General features: G+C 39.3%; 2 protein-coding genes across 3 annotated transcripts in view; one reads left to right on the forward strand and one right to left on the reverse strand.

Annotated features, from left to right (window-relative positions):
- On the reverse strand, positions 1 to 7,582 carry LOC111566196 (cytosolic 5'-nucleotidase 1B). The gene is made up of 7 exons (XM_035946587.2): positions 7,442 to 7,582; positions 7,093 to 7,355; positions 5,393 to 5,506; positions 3,119 to 3,254; positions 2,875 to 2,997; positions 1,263 to 1,393; positions 1 to 585 (listed from the first exon to the last, which is right to left on the reverse strand). The coding sequence occupies exons 2-7, from the start codon at positions 7,126 to 7,128 to the stop codon at positions 340 to 342; spliced, it is 786 nt and encodes a 261-aa protein (XP_035802480.2). The 5' UTR covers positions 7,129 to 7,355; positions 7,442 to 7,582; the 3' UTR covers positions 1 to 339.
- Positions 7,433 to 18,854, forward strand: part of LOC111566195 (GRAM domain-containing protein 4-like) — a 24,110-nt gene continuing 12,688 nt past the window's right edge. For both annotated transcript variants that reach the window (XM_055009189.1, XM_023266668.3), the window contains exons 1-10: positions 7,433 to 7,573; positions 10,706 to 10,950; positions 11,045 to 11,150; positions 14,037 to 14,157; positions 14,708 to 14,775; positions 14,898 to 15,030; positions 15,340 to 15,365; positions 16,751 to 16,842; positions 16,978 to 17,069; positions 18,725 to 18,773. In XM_055009189.1, coding sequence (XP_054865164.1) covers positions 10,765 to 10,950; positions 11,045 to 11,150; positions 14,037 to 14,157; positions 14,708 to 14,775; positions 14,898 to 15,030; positions 15,340 to 15,365; positions 16,751 to 16,842; positions 16,978 to 17,069; positions 18,725 to 18,773 — 873 coding nt within the window. In that variant the 5' untranslated portion in view covers positions 7,433 to 7,573; positions 10,706 to 10,764. The remainder of the gene's footprint in view (positions 7,574 to 10,705; positions 10,951 to 11,044; positions 11,151 to 14,036; positions 14,158 to 14,707; positions 14,776 to 14,897; positions 15,031 to 15,339; positions 15,366 to 16,750; positions 16,843 to 16,977; positions 17,070 to 18,724; positions 18,774 to 18,854) is intronic.

The raw sequence follows: 18,854 nt of genomic DNA on the forward strand, positions 1-18,854 counted from the left end.
TAAGGAAAGCAACAAATACCTTTATTTAAACTAAACACACAAACTAATTCCAGTTTCTCCTTATATGCACAAACCAAAAGAAACCAATTCCATATCTGCCATCCCACCAATCACCAAACAAAGACAAAAAACAAAACCAAAAACGAATAAATCAAATTAAATGGCTGTCCCTCTCCGTTTCAGCAGTGCCCGGGGATCCTCTCTGGAGCCCTCACTGGCTCTTTAAGGCTGGATGAGATTTAAGACTTAGTTCAAACTGGTGTTAATCTCAATTCAGTCTGAGGACTCAGTCGCTTGTTTCAAAGACACTAAAAACTTGTTCCTCATGTCATCACATCATCAGTCTTCCAGGCCGCTGAAGCCGTCGCTGAGAAGAAAGTGAGGTCTGAGCACAGACAGGATGGGGCCCTGAGGTGCCCCGGCCAGGCAGTATGCTTCATCTGCACTTATACCAAGAGACCGCAATGTCTGCAGAGCACCACCACAGCTGTCCCGGCCACCACAAGACGTCATTAGGGTGATGCTGAGAGGGCTGTCGGACATACCGAACCTCTGCCGCATCTTTCCCAACCGAGCTGAGAAGCTCTGTGGAGAACAAACACATGAATTACCCTTTAAGGGCCCCACATTATGACAGTCAGAGAATGAATATCTTTTAGCGTTACGGTATCCACGGAGCTCTGATTTGTGAGCATAGAATTAAAGCTAATGGTACCTCTAGGCACATAAGCCACTAAGGGTTTTCTTATCATTGTTGAGATATTGCCATTATACATCAAATCAGCGTGCTGGATCTTTCGTGTTCACTCTTCCTGCCAGCAGCAAAACATCTCATGTGCTCTGAGACATTTTAGATTTAGCAGAAGCAGCTCTAGAAAGTAAATGACTCAGAGGAAGCTGCTTATTCTGAATGGCTCACCTGGAAGCAGCAGGCAGTGAGGGGACAGGATTATACAAAGTATGAGCTAGATATACTAGATATACAATATAACTATTGGTTGCATAGTTGGAATGCAAAAGTTCAGTAAAATTCTCACCGGCTTGAAAAGTGGAGGCTTGACAACTGGCAAAAGTAGATGTCTTTATATATATTAACTTTCATTTTACAACTCCATGTTTATAACATCCCCAGCAGACAAAAATAGCTGTTCACCAAAGGAGACCTAAACATTTAAATGTTTCAGCACACAGCTTTGGAAACATCCTCAGCTACAAAAAAACAACAACAAAAAAAAAAAAAGAGTAAAGAGTGCTGTTTGTACCTGAGCAGCCTGTCTGCTCGCTGGTGTTGGGTTGGTATCAGGTCTGATGACGGCGTCCCCACAGAGCAAAACTCTCAGCTGTTCAGATGGACATGAAGCTGTGTACTCATCCAGTAGCGCTGACAGAACACCTGGACCAATGACAAAGAGGACGATACACCCTCTGGCATCTCACTCACATGGATTTCTATCTATATGCACTGAATTCTGGTTAAACTGAGACCTTTTACGAGGAAGATATGACCAGCTCAATGGTGTCTTAAAAACACAAAGTCTGACATTTTGACACTGAGAAAGTTTTGAGATAAAGATCTTATATTCTGAGGATGAAGGACAGCTAAAATAGGCCCTCAACAATGGAATGAATTGCTGGACACCTTTATGCAGATATTCATGATTTCTGGAAGGAGACTGCTACTGACATCCTGACAGACAAGGAAAAGTAAATGAAGATCACAATGCAATCAGTAAAATGGCTGCTCCAGGCAGCAAATTTTTGTTTACTGTTGGCCAGATTTGAAAATGTACAAAATAATTTCTTTAAGAAAACACTTTTGAAAGCTGCAGGGAGCTTGGGTACATAATTCCTTTACAGTTGCCGTACAGGGTGCAAGGTCAGCACGATCCACAGAGCCACATTACTCAGAATGCAAAAGTTTGTAATAAACAAGAATTACCCTTCACGTTTTATTGTAACACTTTCATCTATTACATTATTAAATCTGTCTTACACTCCTTTGTGTGAAGATCCACTTTATAACCTTGTTAACATGTCCATATGTTTATTATATTCTGGAGACACATTATTAGTACAACAAGCAGTCAACACAATAGCTAAGTATTTCTGCCTTCAAACTGCAGTGTACAGATGACAGTCTAAAAAAACACAGATCTACGGGGTTTCTTATGTAGCAGACATGTAACAAAAATACTTTGAACATATATAGCTGAAGTACTCCAATATCACAATTTACCATCGTGTAGAGTAGATTCACAGTGTTTAAGTAAAGTTATAGGTGAGCTGGTGAGCTTGAGCTGCAATGGAAAAAAATTTTAAAATATATGACTTTTCTAAATAGAGATGAAGCTTTAAGGTTTTAATCAATGACTGGGGAGAATCTTTAATAGATCCACTTTATGCACTTTGTGTTTAGTGCTAGTTAGCAAATACTGACATGTTAACACACCAGACTAAGATCTAAATAAACATCAGTATTTTAGCATTGTCATTGTGACAATATTGGTATTGAAGACTTAGAATTTAGCACAAAGCTCCTTAGCCCAAGGACAACCTTATAGTGACGCTTCTAGCTAACTACCAGAGCTATCCTTTTATTATCTTTAAAAGATGACTATTACTAGCAATCAATTTCACTGATCCATTTAGAGATATTAAGCAGTCATTTTGAGTGCATGTTTTTCTGAGGAAAATGTGCTTCAGTGTACTTACAAGAAAATTTTATAGCAAGATTACATTTCAAACTGTTACCCCCATATTAAATCCTAAACCAAATTGGATATTCATTCTACAAGTGTTGCTAGCAGTAAAAACTCATCAGGCTTAGTCCCTCCCAGTTCACTTGTAATAGGTGAAAAGACAAAACATCCTGACCTTTTTGTGACGTCTGCGACACCTCATTTCTGTCTGTCGACAGAAAGAGCTGCACGTTATTTTTCAACAGACTCTCACTGAAATCCTCCTCAGTGGAAAAACAGAACCTACTGACTTCAAGACCTGCAACAGAGCAATGAAGACATCACAACAGGAAGGCAGTGCTGGCATCAACAAGATGACAACCCTAACCCCAATCAGCGGTAGACTGTTATCTGTATCCTGAAAGTTAAAGTTAGATTACCATAGTGTTTGGTGCTGCTGATAAGCTGGGAGCTCTGCTGCTGCTGCTGGCTGTCAGTGGTGATCAGGACAATGTCAAACAGCAGCGACTCAGCAGAATTTTCCTCCAGCAGACGTTCATTCACTTTCTGCAGCGCCTGTAGAGAACGACATGAATGTAATTTGAGGTCAGAATTTTTACAAACTTTTTAAATGTTTTTCTTTATTTCAAGAAATTAATTTCTCAGTATTGTTTCGTTTGACTACTCTATCAGCCAATCACATCATTTCCTACTGAAGACATAAAAACACCTCTCATATACAGTATACACATTTGCCTTAGAGAGTTGTCCTTTAACATCACTATTTGCAACATCATTGTGTTGTAGATTTCATTTTTAATCAATAAAATACACCAAGTAACACATGACAGTCAAAATAAGTCAAAATTGGTGTTAGAAATTCATCAAAAACCAAAAACTGAAATCTCTCATTTACAAAAGTATTCAGACTCATCACTGTGTCTCCAAGCTGTGGTCAGGTGAATTCTGTTGTAATAACAAATGTGATGGGTCCAAAAATTGTCCTAAAATAAGTCCTCTGCAGAGACTGGAGAATGTGCTTGAAGAACAACAATCCAAGAGGCACCTATAGTAAGACATGAAGCCACAACAACCAAATGACAGACTGTAGTTTACAAAACGACATCTAAAGAACTCCTTGAGCACAAAGAAGAAAGATTCTCTGATCTGATGAGACAAAATCAGAACTCTTTTGACAGACCTCCATCACCTATGAAGCATGGTGGTGGTAGCATCATGCTATGAGGATGTTTCTCAGCAGCAGGAACACGGAGACTGATTAGAATGGTACGAAGGGTGAACATAGCAAAATGCAGAGAGGTTCTTGAAGAAAATCTTCTCCAAGAAGCAGTGACCTGAGATTGGAGAATCACTTCACCCGTCAACAGGGCAATTAGCTGAAGCAAACGGCAAAGACTGCACTGATGCAGGAGTCAAAACGTGCATTTAGTTTACTTGGATTGCACACTTTCTGGTGGTTACTATCACTTCTAGTAATGGGCACAGGGGCTGTGGTTTCACATGATTTACTTGTTCATTTGTATGTAGCTATTCAGACAGGAGGGTGTGCAAGGCACCGATATTTTCTGGAGATTATCATGTTGTACATCAGTTATTCCAACAGAACTGTTAAGAGGATGAAACACATTTGGGCTTCAGTTGAATTCACAAGCATGTCACAGTAATAAGCCTTTTTAACCTCTAAGTGGCTTTTTATTCCCCCAATGGTAGTAGTCGCTACAACTAGGCTAGCTTCAGCACAAGTATCTGGTTGTCCTCAAACGGTCCAGCCAAAGCCCAGAGCTAAATTCCGCAGAACATCTGAGACATGAAAATTGACGTTCTGACACTCTGCACCCATCCAATCTGACAAACCTTGAGGGAATCCACCAGAAAAAGTGGGGTAAACCTACAACATCCAGGTGGGTAAAGCCTATAGAGACTAATCCATTCTCTAGACAAAAACTTGTAACTGTTACCAAAGGAGCTTCTACAACTACTGAATTAAGGGTATGAATACTTTCGCATATGAGAAATCTCAGTTTTAGATCGAATATATTTTCAGAAATATTAATAAAAGGTTTTCATTTTGCCATGGTGGGTTATGAAGTGTAGACTGCTGGGCAAAAATGGCAAGTTTATTCATTTTAAATTAAATTTATAATATAATAAAGTTTGCAGAACATGAATGGGCCTGAATACTGTCTGAACTGACAGAGGTTCCTTTTTAAAAACAAAAACTGATTCAGCAACTTTCTAAAAACAATGGACTACTGAAGGTTTTAGCCAAAGCTAGTCAAACAGGAAGAAATTTGTTGGGTAGCATTTTCAGGTGCAAACTAATCCATATTTGATGCTCTAGTGAGTATTTGGGGCAACAGGATGGTGTATGTAGGACTGAGCCAAAATTAAGTACAGTGTGTGTGTTCATTGTAATGACGGTACCTGTCACTCAGTGAAGCAATGTCACTGACTGATGTGTTTTAATAGGTTTTAGACAACAGTGGGGCTCTGTGGTTATCTGGCTGTGTCAACTTAAAACTTTTCACAACAGATGATAGGATTTAGTTGAACCATAGAGCCCATCTGGTATGAATTAATATCACTATTCTCACATACAGCCATCTATGTTTGTTAGTATTATTTTATCTAAACACAGGAAAAAGACACCACTTATTGACAGTTTTAATTTGATATCAGCATTGTATTCTGACCTGCAGCAGTGGAAAAGCCACTCCTTCTGCGTACACACCATCACCACCTCCTGCTCCTGGTTCAAACACTGCACGAGACGCTACTGCCACAACCACTGCATGGTCCGAATCTTTCTGCAGAGGAAACAGAACATCATCATCTGAACTGTATTTTTAAAATTCCATCTATAAATCAGACAAGAAGGCCTGTGGACATCTGGTCTGGAGAGAGTCCTGACCAAAAACTAGGAGGCTGTTTGGGTTGGAAGGAGTGCTCATAAATCTGAAAGTAGGTAAGGAACTCCTAAATAAAGTTATCAGAAAAATAAAATATACAGTATCTGCCTTGAAATGGAGATGGCCATGAATGAATGAAAGTAAGAGTCATTCCAGAATTTGAGAACATTTTATGACCCACCCATCAAATTTCACACAATCCATGTACAAAATACTAAAACATGCAGTTGTGTAAATTTACTTGTCCTGAGACCAAATCTTAAAAAATAAGGAGAAAGGAATGCTTGAAAGTATTTTGAAAAATACCAAATAAGTCTGGAGTTCCCCCTAAAATGCCATTTTTCTCTTGTCCCACCCCCTGATGACCAAACAGTTAAACTGAAATTTAAATCTCCTTTAATTGGCATTATTTTTTCATTGATGTTTCTTGTAATTGTGGGAGCATTTTTTTTTTTTAAATCAAGATAATATTTTAAATAATAATTAGTATGCATGGAACATGTGTCCCACAACATCCATGAAACCGTTAACAAAACCTTTTTAGCAGGTAGGAGAAGAAAACAGTTAATCACATGATACACTAGAATTTACATCATCAGTTTCCCAAAAGAATGGGTAGAGCAAATCTATGTCCTCCCTTCTATTTTTCATATTTTCATAACATTGTCAGCCTTGGTAGAATGTGTCACTCTACCTCATATTATCAGGATAAGACAAATTCTTTTTACTTTTTTCTTTACTTTTTTCCATCAGTCAGTTTGTCCTCTTGGTCAGCAGTAACAGCTAGCTCAATATCTAGCTTCTACTCCTGAGAAAAAGCTAACATTAGCATGGATTAGCAACCCTGTTACTGTGATTAGAGTAGGGTTAGCGAACAGCAAATAAAACATGTAATGAAAATTGTATCACTGATGTGTAAGCTGAGCTAATCAAGCCTTTGAAAGTTTATTACCGATTACTGATGAATATGTAGCAGAAAATTGTAAAAGAGAAGGTTTATTTTTTCAAAAATTTTGAAGCCCAAAAGTCCTCCAATTTTGCAATGACCTATAAAGTAGCAGATAATGGAAATACTCAGCGCTCATATGCTCTAGTCTGAATCTCTATAACAAAAATATGCAATGTCTGCATTGCCTCGTAAATGACGTAAGTTGTGTTTTCAAATCGTATTTGCTGGTCATCAATTTGGCACACGCCACACTCGTTTTAAATACTTTTTCATCAAGGTTGTTTCAATTTTGTCCCATTCTGACGGGACGTCAGGATGGGTTTGAAAAAGTTAACCGTTTCAAATATTGTGTAACACCACTGTCTCGAATTATAACAGTTGTGTGATCTTAGATTGACAATGAAGAAGATGACATTTAAATACAGAGTTGCCTGAATGCAGCCTAATTTAAACCACAGAAACAGTGGGACATTTCTCATATTGGCTGGGTGTGTTTTGCGACATTGCTGGATAACAAGCTTCAGGTGAGTCTTACCTGCTTTACATCAGTGTTCTGGACGGTGGAGACCATTTCCGCTGCACAGCTTAGGTTCTAACGGGTGACTTTACGGACCCTCCACCCACACTTAACAGTACCTACCTACCAAAAACACTGAAACTACTTTATAAAGTTCCTCCAGAAACAGGGCTATCTGTTTTGGTTCCGCCCTGAACCCCGACGTTCGCTTTAAGAGCGCAGCGTGATGGCGTCACTTCCTGGTCAGGCTGCCGCTGGTCCCCCGCCCACAGCACTGATTACTGTGTCAGGTGGAGAAACACGGTCAGTTTGGCCCCTAAAACCCCTACATCTGGATCAGCTGTTGGGACAGAGGACAGAGACAGACCTGGAACGTGTCTCAGAGGAGTCTGATCCAGCTTGGAGCAGCTCCGGAGCGGGTTTCACCCGGTTTCCAAAGGGCTTGGACCGCTCACAAAGACAGGAGGGGAAAGTTTCCTTCTTCATCTTTGGTTTCGCGGTGAGAAACTTCTCCTCTATTCCCTCTGTCCTTCCTTCTTCACCGCCGATGTCCACTTTGTGTTGATCAACTGAGGTGTCCAGGTGTGTTCAATCTGGACCCCGCGGACCAGCCGGGTTCTTGTAGGTCCTCCTTGAGGTCCTCAGGTGGGCTGTGGCTGATTGGCTGTATGCTGTTCAGGTGGGAGGGAATCTCTGAAAGTCTTAAGAAGCTTTGGAGCTGTGACCATTTGTTAATTAATCTACTAGTAGGTGGACGCTAATTTAACTCTCAACTATTTCACTAATTGAATAATCCCTGTTGTCATTTGCTCAGTAAAATGCCAAACATTTACTGTCAAGTGTGATGATTTGATGCATTTTTTTTTGGTTATACAATAGAAATATGACAGACATTATGACTATTTACTGAAATGTAATCAAGTAGTTAACAGAGACAATAACCAGCAGATTCATTAGTAATGGAGCTGATTGTTAGTTACAGCACCAAAAAACAAAAGAAGCATTTAATTGCATTTTCTCTATACAGGGATTGGAGGGAATTTTAAAATGTTGGTACCATCTTTTTGTGTTATTATGTATATTTATACTATTTACTTTCTATCTTTATTTGTAACATTTCCTTCCATGTGCTGCAGATGAAAATACAACTTGACAATCATTTATGGAGTTTATGAGCTATAATTAATGGATTTGTTGATGGCATTATGAAACCTTCTACTAATACTTTATAGATCAGTTGTGCACCACTGATGAGATGAACGTCTGAGCTGCCAAGTCGTGGAAAATCCTCCTTTTTATCTTTTTAATTTATTAGAGATCTCCTAAATCCAGTGTTTGACCACTTTTCTTATGGAAAATGGCTGTAAAGATTATATTAGAAATTGAGAAACCTCACACCCTTATTAATGTGTCACACTAACATATAGAACTGCAAACCTGACAACTTAGTAGAAAGTGTGAAACCTAGATTATTATTAATATTTTAGCACACCGTGTAGCCAAAATATGGCTACCCTGAATGCTTATTAATACATTATTGCTAATCTATAAAGCATTTGTTACTGATTTATTAACCATTAATGTAGCCATATTGATTACACATTAAAAACTAAAAAGTCATAAATCTGGTTTGCAGAGATCCTGAAGGATTATTCAGTTTTGTTTTAATCTGGTGGATTTCCCACAAATGTGTCAGTTATAGCTGTGTAGCTGTAGTTCCATATTGACATAATCTAAATCGCTGTTCTGGTTGGCTAATTTCTGTGTTTGCTTTTGATCAGACTCAAAAGCAAATTTTTAAAATTAGTCATGCAAAAGCTTGCTGGAAGGTGGAGAGTGGAAAGTTAGCACGACCTGTATGAAAAGTCACCACAGCCACATTAATGGGAAATACGCTTGGTTAAAATAAACCGTAATTCTTTTCTAAATGGGTCAATCCATTGATTTTCTGCTGCTTATCCAGGTCAGGTCACATAAGTTAGAAAACCTGGAAAAATGTGATATAATACAAAATAATTCCAGGCCTTACACCTCCTAGTTTTCCTTTTGTTTGAAAGGTATGGTATTTAATTCGATCTGAAATTAAAATACTTAAATTTCACTTTGTAAACCTTGGCCAAACCTTGGGGTGAACAACAGAAACAGAAGCAAACTGTTTCCTGAAATCAGACTAACAGTCAGTCAGTAAAATGATGATTTTGTAAGATAAGCAATTGGCTTAAAGTCTGTTTGTGTTCAGTTTTTCAGTCAGCAGTCTATCAGTTTAAAATAGCTCAGTAAATACTCCCATGTCCAGTCAACAGCAGTCAGTCTGGCTTTCTGCCAGTCACTAATCTGTCAGTCAGTGTCAGACAGTCAGTCTCATAGTACAGTAATCATTAGCAGCAGTCAGACCAGCCAGTGTCTTTATCTGCCTGCCTGTCAGTCAGTCAGTCCTACCTGTTCAGACAGTAACTCTCAGAAGCAGTCAGACCAGTCTGACGACTCACCTTTAGTCCTCTACAGGTAGCTGTGTACACTGCCAGGATTTCAGAGCAGCACTGTCGCTATTGTTGAGGACGTTCAATGCCATGAAGTCAAACTGTATTGAAGTGAATGAGGAAAAAGCTTACTTCTGGAACCCAGAGCTTCTGGTTTTACTTTTTTCTGTTTATTAAGGCGTAAAGCTGTAATTTGTAGCTTCTTTAACCCCTTGATGCCTGAATTTATTTAAAGTTAAATTTAAAAAAAAAAAAAAAAAATTGTGTGTTTTTGCCTTTCAGCTGATGCTAAAATAAGTGGAGATTGTTAATTTATCTATTACACATAGAACAGATGTATAACAATAACAGATATGTAATTAGGTCCCACTCAGACCGGTCCTATGAGAAACCAGTTCTTGCAAAAGGTTCCGAGGTACGTATTGAATAAGCACAAACCGGCATTGTAGGAATGGATACACTATCTCAGCTGCAGTCTGAATGAACGTGGTATGTTGCAAATTCACGACAATTGGCATCAAGGGGTTAATCTCACCTCAGTTCTGTCAGGCATCCTACCTGCCAACATTTTCCCAACAGAAGAACGATAGTCGCTGATGTGACACACATATGAACTGTTGTTTTCTGTTTCCACTAAGTTTTGTCAACTTTGCATTCTTCTTACTATGACTTGGAGTGGCAGAAGCTAGACATTGGTCAGTTCTTAGTCAACGTTGGTCTTAAGGTTTTAAAACTGACCTAGGTCTGAGGAAAACTGACGTCTTATGCAGTTGGTCAGTCAAAGCAAGAAAGTCACTATTTATGGTGGCAATAAAATCAGAATCTCATCAGTTTCTGACAGAATTTGTGTTAATTTCCTGCTAAGCACCAATCTTTCACACTACAGTAAAATTCAATATAGCCTTTTTAAATCTATTCAATGGTTGAGATATTTACCAAAAAACCAACACAATTGTTAGCTTCATTATGGAGTTAGAGAAAGAGAAAAGGCTTTTCCAAATGCAGAATTGAAAATGAAGAATTACATGCTGTAATAAGTGTGAATCAAAATAAAGACAATCCAGCCTGACTTATGTTCACCATGGAAACAGTCACTTTCAGTTTCCACCGTTTCTCAGTTTGTCTGTTTTCCTCGTCCTCTCTGCTTCTAGTCTCTGCAGCTCAGGCGTCGGTCATGTTCAGGTAGAGACCTGATTCAGTGGCGCCCACCATGCTGAAGCGTCTGGACAGGATCCGGTTCCGGGGCCAGAGACGGGATGAGTTCCTGGATCTGGCCGAGTCCCCCAACACCTCTGACACGGAGTGCAACGAGGAGGCCATGATGAAACCTCGCTTGTCCATGAGAGAGTCAGAGGAGCTGAGGGAGGTGGAGGGAGAGCAGCAGGGTGATGCTCAGGTGCAGATCCACACACAGGGAATCTTTATTTTTAATTTATCCTAATTTAACTAGTTCACTGTTTCTGACTGTGTTTATTGTTGTCGTCTCTAAGGCTGGTCCTGGATCATTTTCTGCAGCTCTCCAAGATGATTCAAGGACAGATTTGAATGAGGTCAAAGGTCACTTAGAAATTGCTTTGTTAGAGAAACACTTTTTGCGTGAGTATTCCGTCAATTTTATCTCCATATTTCTTAAGTTCTGTGCTCTCTGTGAATTTTTTGGGTGAAAAACAACCAATACAAATCACTTCAGCTTGGTCAGATTGTTACCAACCACTCAGACCCAGAGTCAGATTTCTGATTAGGTCCGTCTCCTCTTACTCAAGTGACTGTGACTTCTGATTGTTTTAGGCACACTGTCTTTCATGTTTTGCATTCAAAAAAGAAAATTCAAATAATCAAAGTACCTTTAAGCTGTGCAGAAAGTACTGATTAGATACTGAGTTATCACAGCTCCTCTGACATCAGTTCATCATCAGTCAAACATCCCACGGCGCAGTGACTGGCCTGGTAGTCTGTCAATATTTGCGCTTTTATGTAACACAGAGCTAATAATAACACTGCTGGCCTCATTTGACATACACGCAGACGTAGCATCAAATAAAGCAGCCATGTTTCCCTTTTCAATTAAAGTATTAATATTTTTGATAGAATGAAAGCTTCATGCCTGCATCTTTTAGTGCATCATCTCTGGTGCTAAGTTACCCACAGCGTCTAACTTGTCTACCTGATTTTTCTATGGTGAAAATTTTCAGCAGCCCTGAAGTTAAATGTATTAGTACAGGGATACAGGTTATAGTTAATTATTTAAAGTGTGAAGTAACAAGGTGACTTATACTTGAAAGTATATTTATAAATATTTATTTATACACAGAGTTGCTTCAGAAAGTATTCAGAATCTGTCACTTTATTGTGTTGTAGGTTTAATCTTAAATTGATAAAATTGACAGTTTGTCCCAGTAATCTACTCTCAATAAAACATGATGATGAGCTGATAATGTGTTTTATAGAATTTTTTGAACATTTAAGAAAGTCAAAAAGTGAAACTTTTCTCATGTTAAAGTTTCTGTATTTTGCTGTGGTACTCCAAACTATGGTCTGATGCATCCTGTTTGCTTTGATGATCTCTGAGATGCCTCAAGGGCTTGACTGAGCTTGATTAGCAAACCGAATTGATTGGCCATAATTCAGAATGGCACACACCTGTGTGTGTGTGTGTGTGTGTATAAGGTCCAGCAGTTCACACTGGATGTCTTGACAAAAACTAAACCACCAATTCCAGGGAACTCTATGGAGCAGGGATAAAATTTTGGTGATGCATGTATCAAGACAAGTTATAAAACCCTGTCAAATGCTTTGAACGTCCTCAGGAGAGCAGTGCTCACAGCAAGTGTGAAAAGTCTGGACCCATTAGCGCTCTTCCAAAAGCTGGGTGGCTGGCCAAACTGAGCAGCTATATGAGAAGGTCTTTGGTCAGAGAGGAGACCAAGAACCCAGCAGTCATTCATAACAGAGCTTCACATGTCCTCTGCAGATGACGAACTACCATCTCAGCAGGACTCTATCAGACAGGTCTTTATGGTGGAGCAGGCTGCTCTGAGGGATATGATGGACTGCTTTGAGTGAAGAACATTGCAGAGCATGAGGAAATAGATGCTCTATTCTCTAGTCTGATGAGGTGAAAACTGAATGCCCTGGGCAGAATCCCAAACATTGCTCATTACCTGCTGACACCTTTCCTCCAGTGAAGCATGGTGGTGGCAGCATCATGCTGTGGAAGGCCGTTTCATTGACAGGGACATGAAGACTGGTTACAACTGAGGGAACGATGAAAACACCCAAATATAGAGGTCTCTGAAAAAAAAACTGTTTCAGAGTGCAGAGACTAAGGTAAAGGTTTACCTTTCAGCATGGCAGTAAACAAGCAAGCCAAGACAACACTGGAGTGGCTTTAGGATAAGTCTCTGACTGCCTGTAAGTGACCTAGCCTAAGCTCAGACATAATCCTCATCTGTGAAGAGACCTGCAGATGGCAGTTCACAGAAAAATCACATATAATCTGACATACTGACAGAGAGAACATGTTTTTACTTTGTTAACGTGGGTTACTGACTGTAGATTGATTGGAAAAATGCCAAATCTACAGCACAATGAAGTGTGAAACAACTAAACAGGTCTGAGTACCTTCTGCAGCAACTATATGCTGACACTGATGAAAAAATGATCCTGCCACACAAAATGTAACAGTGAAACGGACTGAGTGAGTCTCCACGGGACTGCTCTGGATTAAGAAATATTTTGCTTTTCAACAACATTCAGACAATTTCTGCTTCTACATCAAGTTGAGAACCGATATAAAAACAGCTGCGGTGTAAATTGATTTTTGTCACACTGCCGTAGATAAAATCTCAAATTTTCTCCCACCTTTGTCACACCTGCACACTGTTTTTACACCACCAAACACATATATCAGTCTTCATTATTCAGTAAGTGATGAAACCAGAAATAAAATCCATCAGTGGTTTGACTGAGAGCAGAGGAGCTGAGTGTTCGTCTTGCTCATGATGGTCATTCGTCAAAGGCTTGATATGATTTATAATCTGTGTGTGATACAAAGGCTGATGCTGATTCTGAATTCATGCTCTCTGCAGCCAAGTTTTTTAACACAGCCTTTTACCAGCTTTTTGTTGCTGTGACAGTTCCTTTATAAAGAGGACCCTTCATAATGTAATGTCAGCATAGGTAACTGGCAGCAGAATCCACACATCAACTTTAGTAAAAAATCCATAATAGATGTGCTTTTAGACAGTGAATGATCTGCGTCGTTTGCTGTGCTGTGACATGGGATATTCTCAGCTTTGAACTTTATTCTTCCTTAGCTCAGGGAGATATTGTAGTTTTATTCCACTATTTATCTGACAAATTTATCATTTTTTTCAATTTATAGTAAGTAGTAAATATGGTGCCTTTTAAATTTGAAAGTACCAAATTATATATGAAGGCAGAGATCAGATTCTTATTATCTAACATATTTGTTTGTTACAGAGGAGGAGCTGAGGAAACTTAAAGAGGAGTCCAATGTGGATTCATTGAGGCAGGAGCTGGAGAAGGAGCGCTGCAGACGCACTGAGCTGGAGCAAAAGATGAATGATGCCCTCAGATCCAGGTGGGTTTACTGACTGTATGGAAAAGATGGCCAAACTGTCTGTTCCACCACTTGAAGCTCAGTGTGGCGGCTCTGGCCATCTGAGTGCCTGATTCCTCCTATCATCTGGAAAATCCAAAATGTGCACAGAGGTGGAATATAAGTAGTTCTGAGGTGGTTCATGCAGACATCTCTGGGTCACCCACCTGTCACTCAAGACATAATTGTGTGTAATTTGAATTTATAGTATAGTTTTAATAGATGATTTATAAAGAAATATTTTTTTGTACCAGGATATAAACATGTTTATTTCTGCTGTAACGTCAGACATTTTAACATTGCGGTCTATGGGGATTGATGTACTTCTGGAGCCTGCCTCAAGTGGACATTTGAGTTTTTGGCGCTTCTGTTTTGACTTAATTTTTAAGCCTCATAGGTTTAGACTTCGGTGGGTTAATTAAAAAACTTTAATTAATAAGCTGCTCTGTCTGAACCAGACTGGAGACTGTGGGAGAGAAGACAGATCCGCTTGTTCCAGTAAGTAACTGAACACATTTCTGTTTGTTAACAGACTTGAAGACTCACCCTCTCAGACACCTAAAGTCCAGCCCCCTCCTCCACCTGCAGGTGGCAGCACTGGTGAGCTACACCCTCTGACTCTGAAGTTTGTTCACCTCTGCTCTGTGCTCAAGAGAAATAGTTTGAAGAATAAAAATAGAATTAATTGAACTGTCTGTAATTTTGTCTTTTTCTCTCCTCAGACAAGCAGAAGGAGACTCTGTCTAACAGCTTCCTGAAATGGCTTTACGATCGATTTGGGGTTTATATAGAAGATTTCCGCTTCCAACCAGAGGAGACGACGGTGGAGACGGAGGAGCCACTGAGTGCCAAGAGGTGAGGAGGAATCCAGAAACTGTCTGTGCAGAGATTCTCCAGTACTCAGCAAAACAGTGATGTGAAGGAGCTTTGCTTAATGAGCTGCTGTTTGAAAACTCAGCCAGCAGACATGTTTACTATCACACTGACCACAAGTACCTAAATCATTAACCCTAAATCACCACCTTGTTCATGAATTCACTACTTTGTTCTTCTGTGGTAAGACAGTAAATAAATGTTGTAAAAGAAAAAATGGAGATTTGAAAAAAAGAAAAGATTTTAGATACAATCTGAAATCTAAAGGATTATCTGGTTTCTGATCCACAGACTGACTGAAAACATGAGACGACTCAGTGAGTATTTCTTGAGCAAATATAATGTGTGATGTTATCTGGAGGCAATGAGATGTACAGCTGGGTATCATTTGTGCAGCTATGGTTACAGATTGCATGTGGGAGATGATAGAAGCAAGTGGATACAGGTTGAAAGAGTTGGGATCTATGAATGGAACCTTGTGGGACTCCATGTAGCATGTCAAATCATATCACTAGAATCGGATTTCTGAATATCTGTCCATTTAAAAGCTAGTTAGTTACACAGTATGCCTGTAAGAGGGAGCGTTATTTTCTGAGCTTGTGGAGCTTTTCATACGCCACAGTATTAATAGTTTGAGTTTGGGGCAGAATACATGTTTCCTCTCAGTTTTATTATGAAAAGTTATGCACCTTCTTTACAATTTTTCTATAATGTGATGGGAGTATCACTTCGGACATCCCATGTTCCGATACAGCAGAAATACACTACCGTTCAAAAGTTTGGGGTCACCCAGGCAATGTCATGTTTTCCATGAAAACTCACACTTTTATTCATGTGCTAACATAATTGCACAAGGGTTTTCTAATCATCAACTGCCTTTCAACACCATTAGCTAACAAAATGTAGCATGAGAACACAGGAGTGATGGTTGCTGGAAATGGGCCTCAAGGTCAAGGTTAAGGTTTGCTTTATCTCCTCCCAGGTGAGACATTTGTTTTAGACAAAGCTAAAAACAGCTGCACAGCAACACATAAAACAGAACACATACTGCTAAAAATACATAAGATACATGACATACAATGAATAAGTTAAAATAATATTTTAAAAAAACCTAGAATACACACACACACACATACATACATACACACACACATACATACACACACACATACATACATACATACATACATACATACATACATACATACATACATACATACATACATACATGCACCCATACATCACTACGCACCCACCATTTGGCTGCCTCCCTTTGGTAGCTGCACCTAACTGCTCATTGTTGCCTCTGTACCCCGATGTAGAAATATTACATTAAAAATCAGCCGTTTCCAGCTAGAATAGTCATTTACCACATTTACAATGTCTAGACTGTATTTCTTATTCATTTAATGTTATCTTCATTGAAAAAAAGGCTTTTCTTTCAAAAATAAGATGTTTTTGAGTGACCCCGATCTTTTGAGTGGTAGTGTATGTAATTGGGAAAGACAAACCTGGACCAAATGCTCAGTGCTTTCTGCAATCATTTGGTCACATGCTTAACCCAGAAAAAGCACTTTAGTTGACTTATTTAACAGTTTTACCTCAAAACTTAAAAAAGGGACATCTGGACAGAGCTGATGTTTTTTGTCATGATATATTGTCCATCTGTGATTGGTCAGTCACTCTGCTGTCCTTTTTCCAGAACGAGGATTCAGACCTGTGACCAACTTCATGAGGAACCTCTCTGCCTTATCCAGCTGGTACTCCGTCTACACGTCAGCCATCGCCTTCATTGTGAGTCCACACAGGGACAGATGTTCAGCCATCAGGGTTCTTCTGAAAATGGATCTTAATACACCTACCAGTAATGGTTAAACATTTGTAGACATTCTGCCTCAGAAATACACTTCATGTGTGCGTCTTCCACAGGTATATATGTATGCAGCATGGCATGGCTGGGCCATCCCCATGTTCCTGTTCCTCGCCATCCTCCGTCTCTCCTTGAATTACCTCATTGCCAGGTCAGTGCAAGTTCTGACCACTTCCTGTCAGACAGCCACAATCAGAACCAGACTAAAGACAGGGATGTTACAGCCCTGTCTGACTGTAGATCAAGTCCACATTCAGATTCTTTGCTGTAATAATACAAAGCGCATCACTCTTGTTTAATCTTTTTTTAGCTCAAAGACTGCAAAACCCACTTTCGCTGCCTTGTTTCTGTTTGAAATCAGATAAAATTGGTGTCAAAGCAGTATTTGTACTACTGCTCTATTTAACTTGAAATGGGCAGTGGTTTATATCATCAGCTTATTCTCCAAATTCATTTGATACATAGTCTCCCTTGCTGCTTTGCCAAATCTGGTGCAAATGCAGTCTAGTCGTATTCTAAATTTTTTCTATATACAGTGTTCAAAAGTTACTTTGTTAGGTAGGCCTTTCTAGTTTTGCATTCAGTACCATCATAGCAAATCTAACAACAGATGCTGCTATATTGCTCTTGGCTTATCCTGTGTTAATTTGAGCTCACACCATTAGCCCATATTAACATTATGAAATACAATAAATGACTGTAAAGAGTTGTTGTACACTCGAGTAACGTTTTCTTCATGTCACCTCTCTCCTTTGCTCTCTTCTGGCCCATGTGTGTCTGTTTCATCCATACAGCAACGGAAACACACACAGTACTGAGAGCAGACGACAATGGAGGAGAGCAACAAAACAGCAATAGAAACTCTCACACTGAGCTTAAATAATAAAACATAAATAAAGCAAATACTTTCTGTTTTTTCAGACTCTGGCTTGAGCAGCACTTTTGCTTTATCAAGGCAGTGTCAGAGGTCACTCTCAGTCTGTCAAAGGTGGGGAGGACCAGCTGTTTCAGTGGGAGGAACACACTTGCACTAATGTGCACTAATATGCACACTCAGCTGGCCCAGTTGATATATAGAACAGAGACACGTATTACAACACACACAGAGGGAGTGCGGCTTTATTTTCTCCTCGGGACATCATTACTCCACTCTGTCTTTATATAGCAGATAGATGTTTGCTGCCATACTAAATACAGCAGGAATTTATTACATTCCTGCTGTATTTATGTTCAAAACTTTGTATATAGAAACTTGAAGTAGTTAAAGAGGATGTAATAAATTTTGAAAGTTAAATAAAATTAAAGGAGTAACATGCTTAAGTTAGGGGAAAAAATCTTTTCAAGAAGTGATTCATTTACAAAAAAGGGATTTGTTTAGTTATTTTGGTACTGACTGCTAGTTTTTGCATTTACAGAGTGAACCGGTGAGCAGTACACATGAACGATTCTAAAACACCTCATGACTCTGATCACTTTAGGTTCTGAATTTTGACAGTTTGACATATAAGTATTATGGCCAATTCCAGAGCACTGATTATCTCATAACAATGATGCGTGTTTACATACCTGAGCTACTTTCTCAAGGTTCAGATAGTTCTGTCCAGATGAGATCAATCAGAACATCTCACAAACAGAAAAGCTTGTTACTTTGTTACAAGACACTTTCAGGTCACAGCTGTTCTAGTGGCACGCAAAGGACCAACAGCATTCTAGGCATTGTTGGTCATAATATTTTGACTCAGTGTAGGTATGTAGTGAGTCTGAAATGATCTCATCTGTGCCTGTATGTTCTCATGATACTCTAAGGGGCTGGAGGATCCAGTGGAGCATCGTACCTGAGGTCTCGGAGCCAGTGGTGAGAAATCTCTTTACCTCTGCAGGATCTTTATTTTAAGTCCACTGTTTACTTTTCTGCATGAGAGTTTAGACTTAAGAA

The sequence above is a fragment of the Amphiprion ocellaris genome, chromosome 3 (assembly GCF_022539595.1).
Source record: "Amphiprion ocellaris isolate individual 3 ecotype Okinawa chromosome 3, ASM2253959v1, whole genome shotgun sequence".
In the NCBI taxonomy this organism is placed as follows: domain Eukaryota; kingdom Metazoa; phylum Chordata; class Actinopteri; family Pomacentridae; genus Amphiprion; species Amphiprion ocellaris.